A 19583-nucleotide genomic window follows, 5' to 3' on the forward strand; every position below is an offset into this window, starting at 1 on the left:
GTAAGCCCATTATGCTTCGGATCCAGCTGCAAACTCCGGTTTGTTGCTTTAGTCTGAACAAAAGACAGACAAGAGGCTTTGGGTGGATGAGACAGACGAGGAGAGAGGAACATGGTTGAGTGTGTTTCAGTGGATAGTTGAAAAAAAAACGCCAAAAAAAACAATAGCTTTAAGCTCAATGTCTGAGCTTCTGGCACTGAGGGAGAGAATGGGATCTGCAGAGTAACTGAGAGCATGAAAAATAAGCATCTGTGTGTCAGAGAATAGTGTGAGGGGAATGATTATGATACTATAAGAGTGAGGCAGCTGAGATCAACAGCCTCACTGCCAAGGTAAGTATCATCACTCTTTACCCATATGTTCGTCCTGCTGATCCCACATGGATGTGAGGATGCTGGGTAAGGTTAAAGCTGATGCAGCCTGAAGAAATGTGCCTGGCTTGCATTGTGTTTATGTGTGCTTAAACACAGCCTGCCTTGTTAATGAATGGATTGGACTGATTAGTCAGTGATTGCATGCCCACTCTGTAAGATGTTTGTCACTGTGGGATTTTCAGCAACGCCAGTACCCTTTATTCATTTTAAAATAAACTTGAGCCATGCACAGATGTACGGCTAATGAGAATTACCTGAGAACAAGCACGAATTACAGAATAAGACTAATACGGCAAGTCCAAGAGGCAATACACCGAATCCAGGGAGAGAAACTGCGTATTTGATTATAAGTTAGCTTTGTTTCTTGTTACAAAATTCGGTTCTTGAGGAAAAATGCATCATGAATAGCAGGTAATGTCAGTGCATAATTAAAAAGTTATACATTCTGTGAGAAAGACACTAAAATGCCATTCATATGCAAAGCTGGAGGAGATTTAGGGGCTGGCAGACACTTGGCAGAGGCTTGGTTTGTTCCAAGCAGCCCATCGTTCACCTGAGTAACAGTGGCTATGATTGATTGCAATGAAAGCTTAGACTGACTAATTTTGCCAACGCCCCACAAAAGTTTCAAGGTTGTTTGCATTAACTGCAGTAAATTATGCATAATTGATAGCAGGCTACGTCCATACAAGTCATTCGTCACGAGGCTATGGACAACCGAAGCAGTCTTTTTTCCCTTGCTAACTGCATTTTAAGGTCCTGATGTAATCAGTCTGGATGGATATGAATGTGAATATATACTTTATGAGCTTAAGACGTTGGTGCAAAACCTTTTTCTTTTAAAGAATGTCATTTTATGTCTCTGGCAAGCTTGAAGAAAAGTGGATGACAAAAAACACCCTCTGAATTTAGAGGAATTATGTGATATTTCAGCAAAAGATGGTATTGAATATTACTGTCAAAACGCCATCCTCAGCGTGGATCTGAACCTGCTTCGAGTTAGCTTACAAGAAAAACTGAAAATTATTGTGTAGCATCAGGCCTGGCTCTCTTTAAGACAGCAACAAAATCCACATAACAGCAGCTCTAATCTCATTAACTGGCAGGGCATATGGTTTGCAATCAATCCATACATAAATATAATGTTAAACTGACAATTTACCGTCAAATTTTAGACTATTTTTTAGCAGAACCTTTTCAGTTTTTGCTTTTTCTGAAGATAAACATCCCATAAAACAAGAAAGTATGAGTTTTACACTTTTATTGATTGAATGAACAAAATATACAGTGTTAATTAGAGAGGCTTGAAGGTGCATATTCTGACACTGTTGAACAGAGCTAGCTGTTTGTCCCACTTTCCCACCTTGTTTGACATAGGCAAAGCTAAAAATCTGGCAAATCTATCCCTGAATTTAAAATTGGATTGTACATCTCTCATCTTATTTCAATTTTCGAAGCTTATCCTCATAAAAAGGGGGGTGTTTCAAAGACACTGAAGCATATATTGTGAAATTTTGTTTGAAATAACAATTTAGCCTTCGCTGTAATCCATTCCCTCCTTGCGGCGGGAAAGCAAAGACATCCTCATCATTTAAAAAGAATAACTCAGCTGTAGACACCATCACATCTCTGTCGCATGCTTCAGAAGCACCCATGGGATTCATGGATTATAGCCACATGGCATGCCACTCAAAGGCATTTCCACTGCTCTGCACATTGCAAAGATTTCAAGGAGGGTTTTAAAGCCTGTGTAAATATGTTCAAGATAAAGGGTCAGTTAGATATCTATGTTTAATCAGCCACAGAAAAATGCACAGGCATGCACACCTTTAACCCCCCTTTTTTACCTTCTGTAAACAAAATGCTTGATCAGTCTTCAATCTGCCCGTAGGTTCATGCAGCTCAGCACTGAATAAGACATCATGGCCACTTCTTGGCTCTAATAAGTTGAATTCACTCTATGAGACACTTCCACAAATCTCCTCAGGGCCTGCAATACAAGTTGAATCTGCTACTTAAACAGAAAATAAAGCACATTCAAGAGTTGTTCACTCTGAAAAATTGTGCCAAGCTTGCATAAGGCATGAGCTGCCTGTGCCCTGTGCATTGTATTTACTGAAAGAAAAAAAATTTAAAAAGTGACACATTTAGCTGGTTATATTACATAAACAGTACAAAGCCTTTCTTGTCTGCCATAGAGGCCGATTTGAACCATGCGGTAGATTCGCAGGGATTAGGAAGGTGTAATTAACCCAGATGCAAACCTTGAATATTTAGGGAAGTCATCAAGATGACAGAGGCAGCAATTAGTGCGTGCGTGTCCCTGTGTTTGTGTGTAAAGAGCCTTCAAACACACTGAATGAAGGTCCCTGAGCACAGAGCTTTGTAGCTAAAAATGACAGCTCTTGTCTCATTCAGACAAGACTCGTAGGCGAGATGTCTCAGTGCTGCATTACGAGCTTTTGCAGCTTTGAGATGTTTGCTATGATCAAAAATGTCTGGATTCCACAAGGAGTTTGGCATAAACACAATGATTACGGGATCAATGCTCATGTTAATGCCTGCTGCCACCAGGCATGGAGTTGAGTTTAAAGATAGTAAGTGCTTACAATTTTAAAAGGGAAAATCACCGCATGAGGCTCCAGGCAGCAGTTTATGGAGAATTGAACGCGGGTGCGTTTCTACATGCGGGGAAAGTTGTTCATTTGTAATTTATGACAAGTTCAAAATTATGCTGAGCAACCCACAGACTTGCAGTTCAAACAACAGGTGCAGAGAAAGTGATACATTTGTCACAGACTCAAACTGGGTTTCCCAATTCTAAACGCCACATGGCCTGTTAGCTGCCCCCATGACGAACATTATTCATCTCCAATCAATCCTCTTCTGTGCGACATTGACTGATCGCGATCACATACACAAGCACACTGCACCGAGAGTTCTAGTTCAACTTCAGACATGGTCACAGCTTGATTCCAGTCAGTCAAATGTCAAAATGCTTAACGGTGTTGAGCAAAAGAGCGCAGAAACATCCCTGCGACAGGTAAAAAGAGCAGTTGTAGCTGGTGCAGGGATCTTGGCCGTTGTATTTGCAGTTTGTAAATATTTTGTGGTTGCCAGTGAAGCATAGAGAGCTCATACATGGCAGGGGACCTCAGTTTCCCCCCAACAAGGTTGATCCAGTGAGATGTGGCGCCTGACATCTACTCAGTTATTAAATTTTCACACACTGCTGACCGCAATATCATCAGGAGCAAACACTCACTGCTGTGTACCCTCAGGCGCATGGGCCTGTTTACTTGTGTATTTAGCGCTGGTGAGTGCATGATTCTGTGTTGTGAGATAATTTCAGAAGTCCAGTGATCTGACTCTGGTCCTGAGAAAGATGCAGTTGGACAGGAGTGAAAAATAACATGGCAAAGGCCGCAGTGTTCAATTAGCAGCCGTCACAAGAATCTCCCTGTCTCTTATGTGCTGTCTGCTGCACATCAAATATGCCCCTGACTCACTCTGTATAATATTGGAGAATACGCGAATGGATGACTCAGCGGATTTTGTGAGGCAGCGGTTTGCCCTCATATAAACTCAGTTTTTATCGCTTCAGAATAAGAATAAGTGTCGGAAATGTGCTTCCATCACCGAGGAATAAGAAAACGGACATTCGGTCTGACTACATCTCCTTGAAAAGAAAGTTTTGAGTCAGAGTTAAATAGTTTTGACCCTTATAAATATCCTCGTTTAATAATCTGTTTCCACATATGAAGTTTTTCTCCTACTCAAGCACTCCCAGCTTCCTCTGGGCGTCAGCACATCTTCTCTTTAAGTTTTATTTTCCACCAAAGTTTTTCGCAACTTTTTTCTGGGAATAACTCGGCAGACCGCAACCAAAAATAAATGTGTTAAAATTCCAGTGCTTGTATCTAAACGTGCTGAGGTTACCAGTGATTTGAACCAGTTTACCCAGCAGATTAAGACTCAATTTTAATCTTGCTTGGTGAAAATAATGAGCTCCTGAACTGCAGCTCCATCAATAAATTAGAATCTTCTTGCACAGTGGACCTTGGTGTTAGTAACTGATGAGTATACTGAGAAGCTCTATATCTTGATCCTTGGTTTTATTCCATCCATTCACTAGTTTAGAGAAACGGCATGATTGACGTCAATTAAAAAAAAAGCATAGAATAAAGAGTTTCTGAAAACGAGATACGCAGGTTGCTGCTGATTAGACTTGTGAGGTTGTAAAGTGCCGAAGCATGTGCCGTCTTCAAGGGCAAAAAGCAAATTCTTAAACCATTTCTATTGTCTGCCCACCGCTTCTGTGAAGCTGTGCTGGGAGAAATATGGCGAGCCTGAAAAGGAGGTGGCCTTGCTGGCGCAGCATAAGCAAGCTGTCTTTTGAATGCCTTGGTGCACTTAGGTATTCTGTGGAAAGGGATGAAGAGCTGTCCTTGAGAGCACATACACAAAAGAGACAATGAGCGAGAGGTCACCAATAGCCTGGACAACACGAAGCCAGGGAGTACAGTGCATGCAGAACATACCATGAATTTTCTTCTTTTTTCTCCATTATTATTTATTATTTTTAACAGTAAATGCATTGTAAAGCGAGACCGATTAAGATATTAATGCATCGTGCTTATCTTATGCTTCATCTTGTCTCGATTTAACTTTCCCGTTCTCTTTTTTCTCCCCATTAATTTCTTCATATTGGTTGAAAGTTTGCTCTGTGATTGATTTAGTCATCTGAGCAATCACTCATGGAAAAAGGAAAAGACAGGTGAGCGGGGTATTAATTAGACCTTGCAGAAACAGGAATACTTCTGAGAAAACAGTGTGCAAAATCCTGATTTTTTTCCCCCCTATGATCACACTGGATTATCTAGTTTATCTTCACCCTTATTCTAACTCTAGTATTCTTAATATTCTGAATTATGTGTGTGCAGCTGCTTAAAAAACACTACATCGTGAACTTGCATCACCTTGTGAAATGTGAGTGACTGGTTATAATTGACCCCCATATTCCTTTATTTAGCATTACATATTGATTGCTGCCTACAGGAACATAACTCAGTGGGAGGTTGTCAGAATCGCCACAATGCAGTAGATAGCAGCAAGTGAGAGAGAGAGAGAGAGAGAGAGAGAGAGAGAGAGAGGCACTCACATGGTGGCTTCAGAGACCAATTATGTTGTATGTGTCACTTAAGAGTGTTTTGAGGGCTGAGAGCAGTGGTATGTGTTTGGAGCCTGAGGGTACAATCTCATTTTACATTCAGCTCTTTTTGTAGCTCCCCATGATTTCATGGAGCTTTCCAAAGTTTTGAAATCAAATGACATGCACAAAAATAAAATAAAATAAAATAAAATAAAAGTGTCTTGGCATATTTTCTTCCACCGCTGACACATGATATTTGTCGTTGCTCTGTTTGATTTGTTGGAAGTTCAGATATCACGGAATGTAAAAGAACCTCAGCTGTCATCATAAAACAGAAAAAAGGAGGTTAAAAAAACAGTAGGCTATAAGGGAATAAAATCAAAATAGCAAGAAATCGCAGGAATCTATAAATACATGCACGTCGTGTTGACGCGTGTTGATTTAATGTCTCCAAGGTCATGAAACTTCTCTCAGACTGAGAGAAAAATCAGCTGACAGTGAGAGACATCTAGTGGTAAATTAGGGAACTTCCGCATTGATGCATTATTTCTTTTGGGTGTTTTTTTTTAGTTACCTTCTAGTGAGAGTTACAAGAGCTGTTTTCCTTGGTACTTTGGGGGAATATAAATGTAGAGCGGAGCAAAAAAAAAAATGCAGCTGGCTGTTACTTGCTTAAGGCATCAAGTGTCACTAGAGCTGCTTCTGCAACATGAATGTCAAAGTGTCAGAGATTGTTCTTTGTTTTGTTTTGTTCGTCTTCAGGTTATCACATCGCTTATGCCTATTATAAACTGTAACACTAAAAGCAAACTTGCGAACGAGCATATCTCCACGCAATAGATTCACGTTGAAGCAGGTGTAATTTTGAATCCAACTACTATGAGCTGATGAATTTGGTTTCCACTTACATTAGCGCTCCATTCGGTTCAATATTTCACTAATCCCAAACCCAAACATCTAATTTCCTTGTTCTGCTTTGTTTTTGGACTCTTCTTGTTCTTAAAAAAAAAAAAGGTGGGGGGGGGGAGTGTATGCTATGTTCCGCATTATGGAACAGTTGCCTCCAGGGAGCGCCCGTCTTCAGGTATTTATTCTATTGTCCACCTTTCTTCTACACTAAGTGTCAAGTTAAACATATACAGATCAATTATGGAAGAAATCCTTAAAAGATAAAAGCCCAATTAGAGGGTTAATATTGAAGTTGAAGCGGAAATTAATCGATAAGACCCCCAGACGGCTAAAATCATCAACGCCATTGCGTGGCTTTCAATTAAATTTGACTTTTCACATCTAGAGCACCAGTTTTCACGCTAGTCTAAACAATCCTGCAGTGGACATTTCACCCAGCCACTTTTACTTTGAAATCAAGTCCAAGCGGAAGTTGTATTCTCGTTTGCTTAACTCCCATCTACCTCCACAGGTTCCCCTCCCCTTTTTGAACTAACCACCTACAATAAGTTTGACAGCTCAGCTTTTTGTCACCCCCTGAGTGTGTGCTCACACGAAGAGTGGCAGCAGCAACAGATAGCTCGAGTCTCCACCACAGGAGTTACTTTTCCCTTTTTTGTTGCTGAGCGTGCGTCCCTACGTCTCCTGCTGGCTATGAGGAATTTTATGTCTGCGTAGGTTTGGTCACCGCTCCCACTTGGACCTGTTTTTTGGGGAGGGGGTGTTTGGCATCGGTGTAGTTTCTTTTTCCCTACAAATAAGTCAATTCATAATTAAAAATCTAATATTTTCTTTGTCGGGCGTCGCGAGGGAACTACATTAAACATGTCGAGGAACGCGGAGGAGGTGAACAAGCTCGCTGAAAGTACATACAAGGTAAGCGCTGCTTTCCTATGAAGGTGGGAAACCCAACAGGTGCGAGAGGGAAGAAGTGCCTCCTTAAACTCGGGTTCAAGTTTACAGGTTGACTTTTACCAACCTGTTGTCTAACAGGTGTTATTCATGGACCTCATGAGGTTTTTTGGTTTTTTCTAGCAGTAAAGTTTACTTGTGTGGACATTCGCCTTTAAGTAGTTTACCTTCTTTTTGAAAACACAGGAGAATATATGGGTGATATGTTTAGCTTATGGGCACTATCACAAGTAAGTGACAGTGTTACAGCAGAAAAAAGACTATTATCACACTTGATTATCCTACCCTGGGGTCTTGCTCTTTCAGGATCCCTGAGCTTTAAGTGTGTTCTTGGTTTACTCAGCATCTCAGCCTGCACTGTTAATGAGTTCAGTGCATTTTTGTCAGCACTTCTTATTTTAGTTTAGAAGCTTCCCGAGAGCTTGTAACTGCCTATTAGTGAGTTGAATCACTGGTTTTGAGAGAATAGCCCCACCCTGGGAGTGGCATTTCCTTTTCCCTCTTTTCCCATTAAATTGCTGCCGTGGTTGATCAGCATCATTTGGGCTGTTCTGTAGTTCCGTGCCAACCAATAGCCTAATTAACTTTAATTTATTTACTGAAGCGGGAGCTTTTCAAGTGAATTGGTATTTACCACTCCTCCTTATCTTGGATTGTGGGGAAACTGCTCCCTTTAAAGCAATTTTAATAAGTAATCAGCTGTTTTTTGTTGAGTCTATGATTTAATTGGGTTTCAAAGAGAAGCCTAACCACTGAAAATGAAACGTTTAACTGAACGCGAGTGGCACTCACCAAATCCCACCAGGCTTTCTGACTTAATGGTCCTCTGCAGTGTGCACGCCACAGGTGGCACAGGAAAGGTGACTGTGTTCAAAGCAGGAGGAGGAAAAGAAGGCAAGAAGCTTTCTCTCATGCATTTATCCTATTTAAACAGTTCTTATCCACCGGCCTCCTCCAGGGGCTGCCCCCACAGCTCATTGGCGTGGTGAAATGCAGGAAAAAGACTCCAGGTTTAATAATTTAACTGGCTGTGTGTTTTGTGTGGTAAGATTATACAGCAAGCTCCTTGGCAGCCATCACCTCAGGCTCATTGATAATAAGCAAGACAGGCTCCCAAAATAGTCTGTTTAAATACTTAGTGGCAAGTTGTGTTTGTTTTTTGTTGAAAATGAACACGATTTGGCTGTTTACATGTTTCATGGACTTTTAAAATGCAGTGTGATTTTCAGCAATGGAAGAACAAGTTCTTCTCTTACAGCATTATTAGATGCTGAAAATTAAAGGAAAGGTTACTGAGTCATTTCTTATGAATGCCTGTATCAGCAGGGAGCTGTTACTTACACATTATGTCAGTATGCTGCTGACAAATGTCTGACGTACAAGTGGCTGAACAATGCAAGACTCATGAAACATTGTTTGCCATGGGTGTCCTAAGGAGGTTTTGCTTGTGTGTGCGTGTTAGCTAAGACCTGCCTAATCAGAGGGTTGGACTTGACATCTGTAAAATGGAGCTCAGAAAATTAGTAAATTTTTTTCCAAGACATAATTAGTTCCACTCCACGATGTTGATTAAAGGATGGCGATCACTAGAGACCCCACTTTTATCAGATTAGCCTGTGTCTTTTCATGCCCACGTTATTTTAATTGATTGTGCATTCTTATTCTCGTATTTATTATTTCTTTGTTTTTGTGCTTCCTGTCTTAAGTTTCCACAGAAGCAATTTTTGGCCTCTGTGACATCATTTGTAGAAATTATCTGTATGCATGCGAATGTGTGCCTGAAGGACATGGTTATAGCTTCCTTTAAACAGTCGTCAGGCTCTAGTGTGACTGCATTCATTCATTCTTTGCCTCGTTATTTACGTCTAATGTCACTCTGTCAGTTTGACAGTCACATTGAATCCTTTTTCTCTCTCAACCCCTTTAGACCGTAATGGAACAGTTCAACCCAGGACTGAGGAACCTGGTCAACCTGGGCAAGAACTATGAGAAATCAGTAGCAGGTGAGCTTTTTTTTTTCCCCCCTTTTGTTTTTGCTATTACATTAAAAAAAGATTCAGAGTTTATATATTAAGTTAGAGTTGGCTAAGAAATGAAAAATGGCTAACTGGAAGGACAAGTTAGCCATTTTGGAGGAAGGATCGGACAGGTTGGATAATAATGTGGCTATTTGTTACTCTGTGGTGTTCAGAGGGTATTAGGGGCTACTGTGACAAAAATTAATGACAATTTTATCATTTTCCCAGCAATGACCCTGGCAGGAAAGTTGTATTTTGATGCACTGACTAAGATTGGGGAGAATGCTGCAGTTTCTCCTGTCTCCAGAGAATTAGGTAAGTTTCCAAGTTGATCTGTCCTGTGATTCTCCACTGGGATAAACTGGGGGAAATCTGCAGACTGTGGAGGCAGCTCCCTTTTTCTCAAAAAACTTTCTTCTTTCTAATTTATTCAGTTGTATTTTATTCCCAAGGCAGTCTTTTCATTTCTAATAATAGTTTAAGGATGATTTACTGATCCTCAGCCAGAGCAGATAGATTGTTGTTTAATTAAAGTTGATGGAAAACCTCAGTTGAATGACTTTTTTTTTTTTTTTCTGCAGCAGTCAATGTCATTTGGTATGTGTTGCACACAGATTTGCGGGAGCAATAGGAAAGTGGCCTCTCTGAGTATACAGGGTAGATGCAGGTTTGGGTGAAAGAGCAGGAAGTGTTGTAGGTCTGGGGAAAAGATGGGAAATTCTCCAGCTTAACAAGACAAAGCTGAATTGAGAGGGTGTGTTGGGTATATGACGGGAGGAGAGTGAGGCATGTTACACGTGAATAATGCAGTGCATCTCGAGTTGACTTCCTAAAGTAGCTCACAAGCTTCACTCCATTGCATTTGTTATGTCTGTAGATTTATTCACAAAATGATCAGATGTTTATCACCGGCTTCATTCTAAATATGTGTGTAAACATGGGATAATTGTGAGGAACACAGGAGCTGAATTCATTCAGTGCCAGTTGCCATTTTAGAAATATTAGGTTTGAAGTTTTAACAAAGTGAATTTAAAAGTCTTAAATTAAATTTTCCTGACCTTGCTGATCGGGAGCATATTTTCAATTTAGCAGGATTTGCCAGTTCTAAAGTGCATCTGACATCAGTGTGAGAAATGGATCATTAATTTATTCACAAGTCAATGAGATGACCCAGTAATCACAAGCTAAAGGAAGTTAATATGTATGCCCCTCAGTCGCTGGTCTAAATCCTTCTCAGCCCCATCTCATAAGACGATGAAGCACAGCCTTGCCTCTACACCTGCAAAGCCTCATAAGAAATCAGAGGTTTGCAAAAGATATCCACAAGACACTTTGTGCAATATAACTAAAATTAATTTAGAAAAAAATAAATGAACGGAACAACAGCTATTCCCTGGTTTATTGTTTCATGATGAAAGAGAGCAGGGTAATGTTTGAACCTCTCTTTATCACTAAAAAAACTAAACCCAGGCAGTGCTCTAGCTCGAACACATCAGAAGTTACCCACTGATTAATTCCAGCACCGTTCTTGTGATTTTTATGTATTTGACTTGGGAATACACTGTTTGTTCATCGTCCTATGTTCGTTCTTCTCCAACTCCCCAGGCTTCAGTTCCCCTGAGCTAATTTGTAGTCCAAAGAAGTCTGGCATCCTAAGTCATTGTCACTAGTGTCACACTTTGATTTAACCACTGTACGCCTCTCATCTCCCCTGCTGATTAGTACCAAAACTGCTAATTAAATTTAGCAGCACAATGGGAAGTGCCACCTGGTGTCAGTTTCCTGGCACAGTTAAAGTGATACTCCACCCCAAAAAAAAGAAACACCCTGTGCACACTTGGCAAGTGGCTAGAAAAGTAAGCCTTTGAATCCTCAATAGCCTCCTTGAATTCACAGTGGCACATTTTTACCATAAAATATTGTGACAACAGGTGCTTCTGAAGTTTGCATCCTTAAGGCTGGTTTAGAATTGCAAAAATATAATATTGATATAAAACATTTTGGTTGGTTCATCTATAACGATGAACCTGTCAACATACGATAGATTATACTGTGTACAGACTGAGCATGTGTATACTGCAATTTAAGACCATCTGTGATCTCGCCACATTGTACACATGCATTTTCTTGCAACCATAATCAGTTGGTAGGATCCCAGCTATGATTGGCCAATTAATCAGTCAAAAACTGTTGTAATAAACTCAGTTTTCACGATTAAATACTCAAATCAATAGTTTTAATGTTCTCAAATTACCCATTTTATTTCTGATTTTGATGTTTCGGGCCTATAGACGGGTGATTAAACGATTCATTAAAAAAAAAACAATCCTCCCTTTAATTCAAAGTAACATACCCACTAATCTCCTCCTGTGTGGCATTGTGTGATCTCATGATGGATCAGTTTATTCTGAGTCATTATGCTGGATTATGTAGAGCGGTGGGTGTTCATCTAGTTTAATGAACCAGGCTTGAAGACCCTAAATGCATTGTACTTGGAGTCTGTGCTGCACGCCTCTATAAATAGTCAGGATCTTCAATTTGTGTCGTGAGTTGCTGTCAGGTTCGTAAGACATTGTTTTAAGTTGTAATAATTATGGAGACATCTTCTACAAGAAATGTGGCGTTAAAGTCTACACATCTTCATCACGAGGCTGCTCATGCTTGTAGTGAAGCTGCTCTGTAAGAAACATGAGCTCCAGTGACAGATAACCAGAAACCAGATACTCTCGCGAGGCATTAGAGCACCGGTGCACCTCGTTCTCTCACCCCTTTCCTTTATCTCTCCCTCCACTTCTGCCAGAGTTCAAATGTCAACCTTCTTTTTTTTTTTTTTTTCCTTCTCATTCGAACGCTCAGGTTTCTGACGTTTGGTCAAACAAAGAGCAGGAATTAACATGTACAGACCAGGTTGTTCGGATGCAATAGGATTAGAACGTGCTTAGAATTTGCTCTTTACATCTTCTCGTTGTACTTCTAGTCTTGATGCTAGAAACAGAAATGCACAGGGAACAGTGAAAAGAACCGCAAAACTGCTGCCTAAAAAATTGGAACAGCAAACAGCCTGTAAGATATCTTGACTGTGCCGCATTTCATTGTCCCCAAAGAATTTAATCTCATTCGATCTTGTCCTTTTGCAGCAAAAAGGGTATTTATAGATGTTTCGTGGACACAGACACACAGTGACTAGTGTTCAAATGGCACCAGGCCCACTTTACATAATCCAAGCATGTTTGCATGCTGTGTCAGGTGGCTCTCATAGATGCCAGGATTATTTTGTCCACAGTCAAAAACGGTGGAAGAACTGTGGGTCTTTTTTTTTTTTTTTTTTTTTTTTTTTTTTGCCAGGCTTCTGGGAAAATGCAATAAAGTGCTCAGTCTTCACAGAGCCTTTCTACAAACACAGACATTGCCTATCTGTCTCAACATATGCAATTACGAAAGACACTGTTCACTGTCATGTGGGACATAAAACAATTGTATCTCATCAGAGACAAAAAGGGATTTATTTAAATCGATGGTGGTTGGGTTGGCTGGGTTTATCTCTGTGGTTCTGGTTGGGTAATAATGGCGCATTGCTTTTAGAGTTATCCTCATAATGATACACTATTGCCCTCACACCTTGCTCAAAAGAGTTCACCTGTTGCCGAGCAACATTTTGTGTGGTCTGTGCAACAATAAACAAATGAGTGAGAACTGCTGGAAAGAAACTGATGCAATCTTTATGCAGTTATTAATATGAAACATTTACGTGACATCATTTTCTGAATTTTGTTTTTGAGGTATGTTTATGACTCGACTTATACGCCTTACATATAAACCAGTCTGTCTGGTGTTTGACTCAATACCACACCTGTTGACATTTTTAAGATTATTCTTACTGTAAAATGAGGGGACTTTAAGGTTGGGCCAGTCTTGGGCCCTGTTTTATTTTAAATCTAGCATAGCCTTTCTAAACTCTTTTTCTTTCTTTTACTGTGTATTGCCATATACTACATTGTCATTTCTTCTCTTATACTTATTGTAGTACCTTTTTTCTGCCTCACTATTTATCTCCTCACCATATTTTCCTCCCACCCTTACCCTGCCTGCACTACCCCTCAGCCTCTTTTATTCTGCTCTGTCAAAGGGCAGATTTACTGGGATGAGCAGAGTCTTTATCTGCCGAGCTGTTTGAACTGCAGCAGCCAGTCTCACTGTGAGGCAAGGTGGAGCAGGCAAGGTGTGGAAAGATGGAGCAGGGAAGGGCAGTGTTTACATACTGATGAATGTACAGGTCAGTGTCTGCAGGCATATTGAAAGGCTGTCAAGGATTTGCGCAGTGCATTTGTGCACGTCAGAACACAGTTGAAAGACGACAGCAATTTTTTTTATTTTTCAAACCTTGGTGTGCAGGCTGTTTTTCCTATTTATCCATGTGCTCCAGTATGGGTCTACTGCTCTGTAAACCAAACAAATAACAAATCTAGATGAGGACTTGATGAGTAAAGTATTTATTCTATGATGATTTGGCTTGTCTGTTTGTAACACACAAACTGGAGGTGTTTGTATCCTGAAGCAGAAGCCACTGATGGCTGGTTACATCATTATCAATACTTATATGTGCAGTACAGCTGTATTTGTTGGCTGCAGCTGCATGGGAATCAGCACCCATGGGAAAATGCTCAGTGTGGGAGAAGATGCAGCGTGCATTTGTTGAACGTCTTGTAATCTTGTGTTGGCAAATCCACTGATGTATCCCACATCTATGCTACAAACAGAAAATATACCCGACATATGCTGAGCATTATCTTGAATTTAAATTGCTGTTGGATGTAAACTAAGGATGTGTTACGAATAACTTGTGTTCATGAGACTGCACACAGATGATTCATTTTCTAAACAAATTAGTTTATCTGTTTTGACGTTATTGCAGAAAGAAGATGACAAAGAATGCTGGCTAAACAACCAGAGTGACCATCTGTGTAAACACAAGTTATTAATTGGCCCAAGACAAATTTATACACACACATTGTTATTCTGTGTCTACCCATCATCTAAGAGGTGTTGAAAATGGTGATTATCAAAGGATTGCACCAGCCAAACACACACACCCATGCAGATTTCAGTCTGTGAGCAGTATTATCCAGAAGGCAGTATGTTACAAAAGCCTTTTTTTTGCATGTGAACTCTTGACAGTGTCATAAGAATGAAGTGCAGAAATTATCTTCAGTTGTCCTTTTTTCTCACATCTTGCACAGCAGAAAAAAGCCTGCGTGAGATACTCCATTTGAGTTAGACGAGCTGGGACCTGCCTGGGTAGACCAGTCTCGTGGGCACAAAATAGGCACAGATTCAGTTTCAGTGAGCTGGCAGGTTAAAGACCACGTGCACCTACAATCAATAATATCTAGAAAAGTCACACCTCAGTGCTTGTGTGTAAACGGCAAACCAGACTCAAGACAGTTTGTAGCCTTTCTTGTTAGTAGAGTTACTGTTATTAGTTTTGCATAATGCTTGGCTTTGGGTACTAAGCAGTACTATTTGAATGCAAAGAAGTTGAAGGGAAATCAGTCTTCAGTGGAGCTGCCAATACTTTGCTTATTTGTTACTTGAAACCACCTATTTACTTTTAAAAGTAATTTAAAAAAAAAGTAAGGAATAACACTTAAAAATTTCAAACTTGTCTAATAGAAGAAGAGGTAGTACAATTTTTATCTCTGGGATGTGGGGACTTAAAATGAAACTGCTGTACTTTGGCTTGGCGCTACAAGCATGTAGTTATTATGCTCTGTATTGTGCTCCGTAATCCTAATTTGATTGTTTTTTAGGAAAAACAGGTTATGATTTGTGGCAGCCTGCCATCTGAGCTCTTTTGATTTCCTGAGCAGCAAGGGGTCCCGTTTGGTCCAGGCTCCATATAGAGTTTGCTTTCATGCCAGTGAAGGAAATCCTACATCACATCTGTAGCTGGTTACTGTTTTGGTTAAAAAAATATTGCAGATACTGTCAGGCTTATAGGCTATAGTCTGTGCTGTGCATTATGGCTATCATTTTACACTTTAGTGAAATATCTTTAGATAATGATTTTCTGTACAGTCGAGACAAAACTTTCCATCTTATAACATTAACCTGTGTGACATCTTTTCCCCCTCCTTTTTTTGCACCTGGCAGGTGTAGTACTGACAGAAATCTCAGAGGTCCACAGGAACGTTCATCTTGAGCTGGAGGAAAACGTGAGTCTTGAATATGTTTTTGCAAATGTATAAATGTTTTGTTTTACTCTCACTCTCTGAACCTGTTTCTCAGAGGTGGAATTCGCGAACTGGCATTTAGTGGTGTGCTGTCAGCAAACGGTTCTTTTCATCCTTCTGCTGCTGTTGATAGACACCACCTTATCTTCCTACCCACCTACAACAACTGAAGTAGCATCATGAGCAGAAAAACATGAAACATTAGATACAGAAGGAAAACAAATGGCTTTGGGTTGTAGGAGCAGCTGGGGCTTTATCTCGTTGCTGAGAACAAGCAGGTCCTAACATGTCCTGTCCTGTACCAGCTGGGGCAGTTACAGTTTGATTAATTAAGTATGAGCATTGTGTGCGCTCTTAGCACACTAACACCACAAAACGGTTGCACAGACTACTTTATTAATCTTTTGTTCAGTTTTGAAGAACATGTTGTAAATGTTTATTATGTAAAGGTTGCAAAATTTCAGTTCACTTTGTGTTTAGGTAGCATGGAAAAAGACTCCATCGCTTTGTTGGAACTTGCAAATATTGGATATTTTAAGTGAAAATAATTAGCAGAATTTTATGTATCATATTTCACTACAACACAAGCATTCTTAAATTTTAGATGTTTAAAACCTTTTAAAAAGATCACAACATGTTGGGTGCATTATTTTTATTGAATGTTGCACAAGTTTTGTCCTTGGGCAAATAAATAATGCTAGTGCCTGAAAGTAAACCAGAAAACATGAACATGACGCAGAAAAGTTGGGAGGCACTCTTCTGAGACATTGTTGCAAACGGCATCAGTGGGTGGGCTCAGTTGTTAATGGACGCGAGTTTATGACTCACAGCATTAATTCAGGTCAGAGAGTCAGTCTGATGACTATGTGTTATGTATACTACAGTCCCTGTGGTCATCTATATGTTTTCAGTGATGGGGTCTTCCACATCATTGATCTGCTGCGTGTGGGTGCAGACACTGCATCACAACAAGGGGAGCGCTTTGACTCCCTCACACTAATGAGAGGGAGAGAGCTGGAGAGCATCTGAGAGAAGACTGTGGGCATTCCCACGCTTTGTATCTGACTCATTCATAAGCGCAACCTTGGACTTGGTTCTCGCCCCCGCACCGATACACTTTAAATGATCATTCTCCATTTTTCTCCATGAGACTTGCAGCATTTTTCCTTGTTTTCTGCTGACAGCAAAGCTTGACAAACTGTAGCCCTCCATCCACCCATCAAGTTTATAATAACCAGTGTGTCTTCCTATCCTCTCTTCTCTCTTGTCCTTCCTCCTCCTCTTCACCTGAAGTTTAAGCGGTTCCACAGAGACATAATAGCTGAGCTGGAGAGAAAGACTGACATGGATGTCAAATACATGACAGTGAGTAGTTTTTTCTGTGTGCGCGCACAACTAAGTTTGGGTTTGTTTTTGTTATCACTGGCTTTTGTGCTACATTTTACATTTTTATTCAGCAACTACATGAAGTGAGGGAGAAGCAAAAATAAAATGGAATAAAAGCCTTTGAATTGGTTTTTAATACAGGATCAGCAGGTAAAGAGGACGTAGATGATGGTTTTTAAACAGTGTTGAGTTGAAAAATATGAAAAGCAATCCTTTTGATGCACTTGATGAACTATAATCTCGTTCTGTGCAATAATGCAGGAATTTTTTTTGTGACTCTTTGAATTGGGCATATGTCCTACTGAAAGGGTTATTATCAGCACAACACAGGACAAAGAAGGGCCTATTTTCTGCAGTACAGCAAGTCTGTGCTCTTTCAGAGTGATGTTTGGTACTCTGAGTCTGTAAATGGATCTACATGACTGTGCAGAGGTAGCTGTAAGCACACTTTACATTTTATTTATAATAAAACAAAGTTATTTCTCTCTGATGTTCACTTTGCACTAGTGCCATATAGTAGATGGATCCAGCCTAACACATCATCACAGACGTTTTAGCAAACGGTTTACATTGCAAATCAGCTTGCGTAGTTTACTGCATAGTGTGAAACATGACTTTGTACTGGAAGATTTTTTTTTTTTTTTAATATATCCAGCATATACTGCAAACTGGACTGTGGATATATTTTGGCAGTTTTCACCACCATTTTTAAATTTCAAATGATTCATCCAGTTATTCTTAAAGTTCACAGTTTCTCCTTATTTCTGCTACCCAAGATGGTTCTGACAAATCGCATCAGGTTGGTGTTGCAGCATTTACATGAATCATTCTTCTGATCTAGGCCACATTTAAAAGATACCAGATGGAGCACAAGATGAAGCAAGATTCTCTGGAGAAGTCCCAGGCAGACCTGAAGAAGCTGAGGAGAAAGAGCCAAGGCAAGAATGCGAACAAGTACGAGAACAAGGAAAGCGAGGTGAGACGAACTTAAAAAACAAAAACAAAAAAAACAACAACTCCTACAGACACATGACACATCGTACACACATGCACTTTCTTTGACACACGTGGGCGTGTTCATATAACGAGCCTCATTCACAAACCTTGACACCTGAAACTTGCAGCCAGAGTAGCAAAAGTTACTGGCAATATGTGAAGCGTCTGGTCTGTGCAGTTGTGCAGAAGCTCCTTGTTTGTTTGGGGTTTTTGGCTTCTTTTATCTTCTTCAAGAATACACCCTCACAAGGTCCCCTTATACCATCTTGTTCTACCCGCATATCCACTTATAAAAGTTGCCAAACACATGCACAAACAAGAAAGCAAGCAAGCACTAACTCTTCAGGCTATAGAAGTGACATTTGATTAGGAAACGCTAAAGTTAACCAGGCCACTCTTTGAGAAATGGAGACTTTATTGCACTTTTTTGTCTTGTTATGTATTTAATGTTTTACAAGGGCCCAAATGTTTAAAAGTGTGCTTTTATTGTCTTTTTAAATTATGACCATTTCTCTGTTGGTACTTATCCGTGATCTGTGTGTCACAGTTACCTCAGGTGCTTTACGTCATTGATCTCGATTAATCACTGTGGAATATGAAGTCATTATAACAGGTTAACTCTGTTATTACATGGTGCAACCACACCCTGGCAGTGACGCTGCTAAGTGGAAAGTGCAAATGAGTTAAACCTCAGAGTTCCCTCGACCTATGAGCATACCAACTTAAAGTCTTGCATAACCTGCCTACCACTGATCCTGCCAGGCAGCTTATTCGCCTGAGCGTGTGTGTGTGTCTTTTGCATATTTAAAGATTTGTGTGTTTTGTCAACAAGGTCTACTTTACTGAAGGCTGATAAACTGCATAGTTAAAGGAAGAAAGAGAAAGAGACCTTAAAAGGAGTTTCACACTTTAATAGAGGAGTGCACTAACATAAATACTTGATTTTATTTTCGGCTTTAGCTTCTACCTCTGCCTACACTTGACTTGTCATTGCCCAGAATTATTTTTCTTTATTATAAAGGAGAGAGAGAGAAGCACAAGAGGTTGTGCATTTTATTTATTTATTTATTTTTACAAGATATATGAGCTTGAATCGTACTGTAGTCTCTTTTAGGAACTGCATTTGATGTTTTTCTGTCAAATATCATAGTAAGCCAAATGTCCTTGGGGTTAGGTTACGGACTTTTAGTCAAAACTCATTCGGTAGAGTCACGAAGCTCAGTGAAGTTGCCAAGGACATTGATTCACATTTGTATTACATTTTAAACAAGTTAGTTACAGCCCTGGATTTTTGCTTTCACCATGAAATGTCAGAGCAAGTTAAATTATCTAAGAAATTACAGCTTGTTTTAGAGCCAAGCTTCTGTGTGAACACAGTCGATGATGAACTCCACGTGCCCTGTGGCTTTATAGAAATTTCAGGCTTGCTTCCTCTTCTCCCTTATTATAAATTCTTCTGTCACCTCATTCATTCTTTTGTTTTCTCATTCCTTTGTCTCTCACTTTACCCTGCTCCATTTCCTCTTTCCTTTTCACCTTACTGCTCTCTCACCTTCCCACCAAGTCA

The 19583-nt window shown here is 40.0% G+C and overlaps 1 protein-coding gene and 1 long non-coding RNA gene across 3 annotated transcripts in view; one reads left to right on the forward strand and one right to left on the reverse strand.

Annotated features, from left to right (window-relative positions):
* LOC120746342 lies at positions 1–8262 on the reverse strand. Its single transcript, XR_005698826.1, has 3 exons — positions 8179–8262; positions 2222–2364; positions 1–2120 (listed from the first exon to the last, which is right to left on the reverse strand). It is a non-coding gene; the product is annotated as an uncharacterized LOC120746342 (long non-coding RNA).
* The window catches only part of baiap2l1b (BAR/IMD domain containing adaptor protein 2 like 1b), a 27907-nt gene continuing 15290 nt past the window's right edge, over positions 6967–19583 (forward strand). Inside the window, exons 1-6 of one of the 2 annotated variants that reach the window (XM_040051790.1) lie at positions 6967–7350; positions 9314–9389; positions 9633–9719; positions 15555–15616; positions 16928–16999; positions 17862–17996. In XM_040051790.1, coding sequence (XP_039907724.1) covers positions 7300–7350; positions 9314–9389; positions 9633–9719; positions 15555–15616; positions 16928–16999; positions 17862–17996 — 483 coding nt within the window. In that variant the 5' untranslated portion in view covers positions 6967–7299. The remainder of the gene's footprint in view (positions 7351–9313; positions 9390–9632; positions 9720–15554; positions 15617–16927; positions 17000–17861; positions 17997–19583) is intronic. The other variant, XM_040051800.1, reaches the window with a different exon arrangement.

This window comes from Simochromis diagramma, unplaced genomic scaffold, assembly GCF_900408965.1.
Source record: "Simochromis diagramma unplaced genomic scaffold, fSimDia1.1 OVJJ01000321.1, whole genome shotgun sequence".
Taxonomy (NCBI): Eukaryota; Metazoa; Chordata; class Actinopteri; order Cichliformes; family Cichlidae; genus Simochromis; species Simochromis diagramma.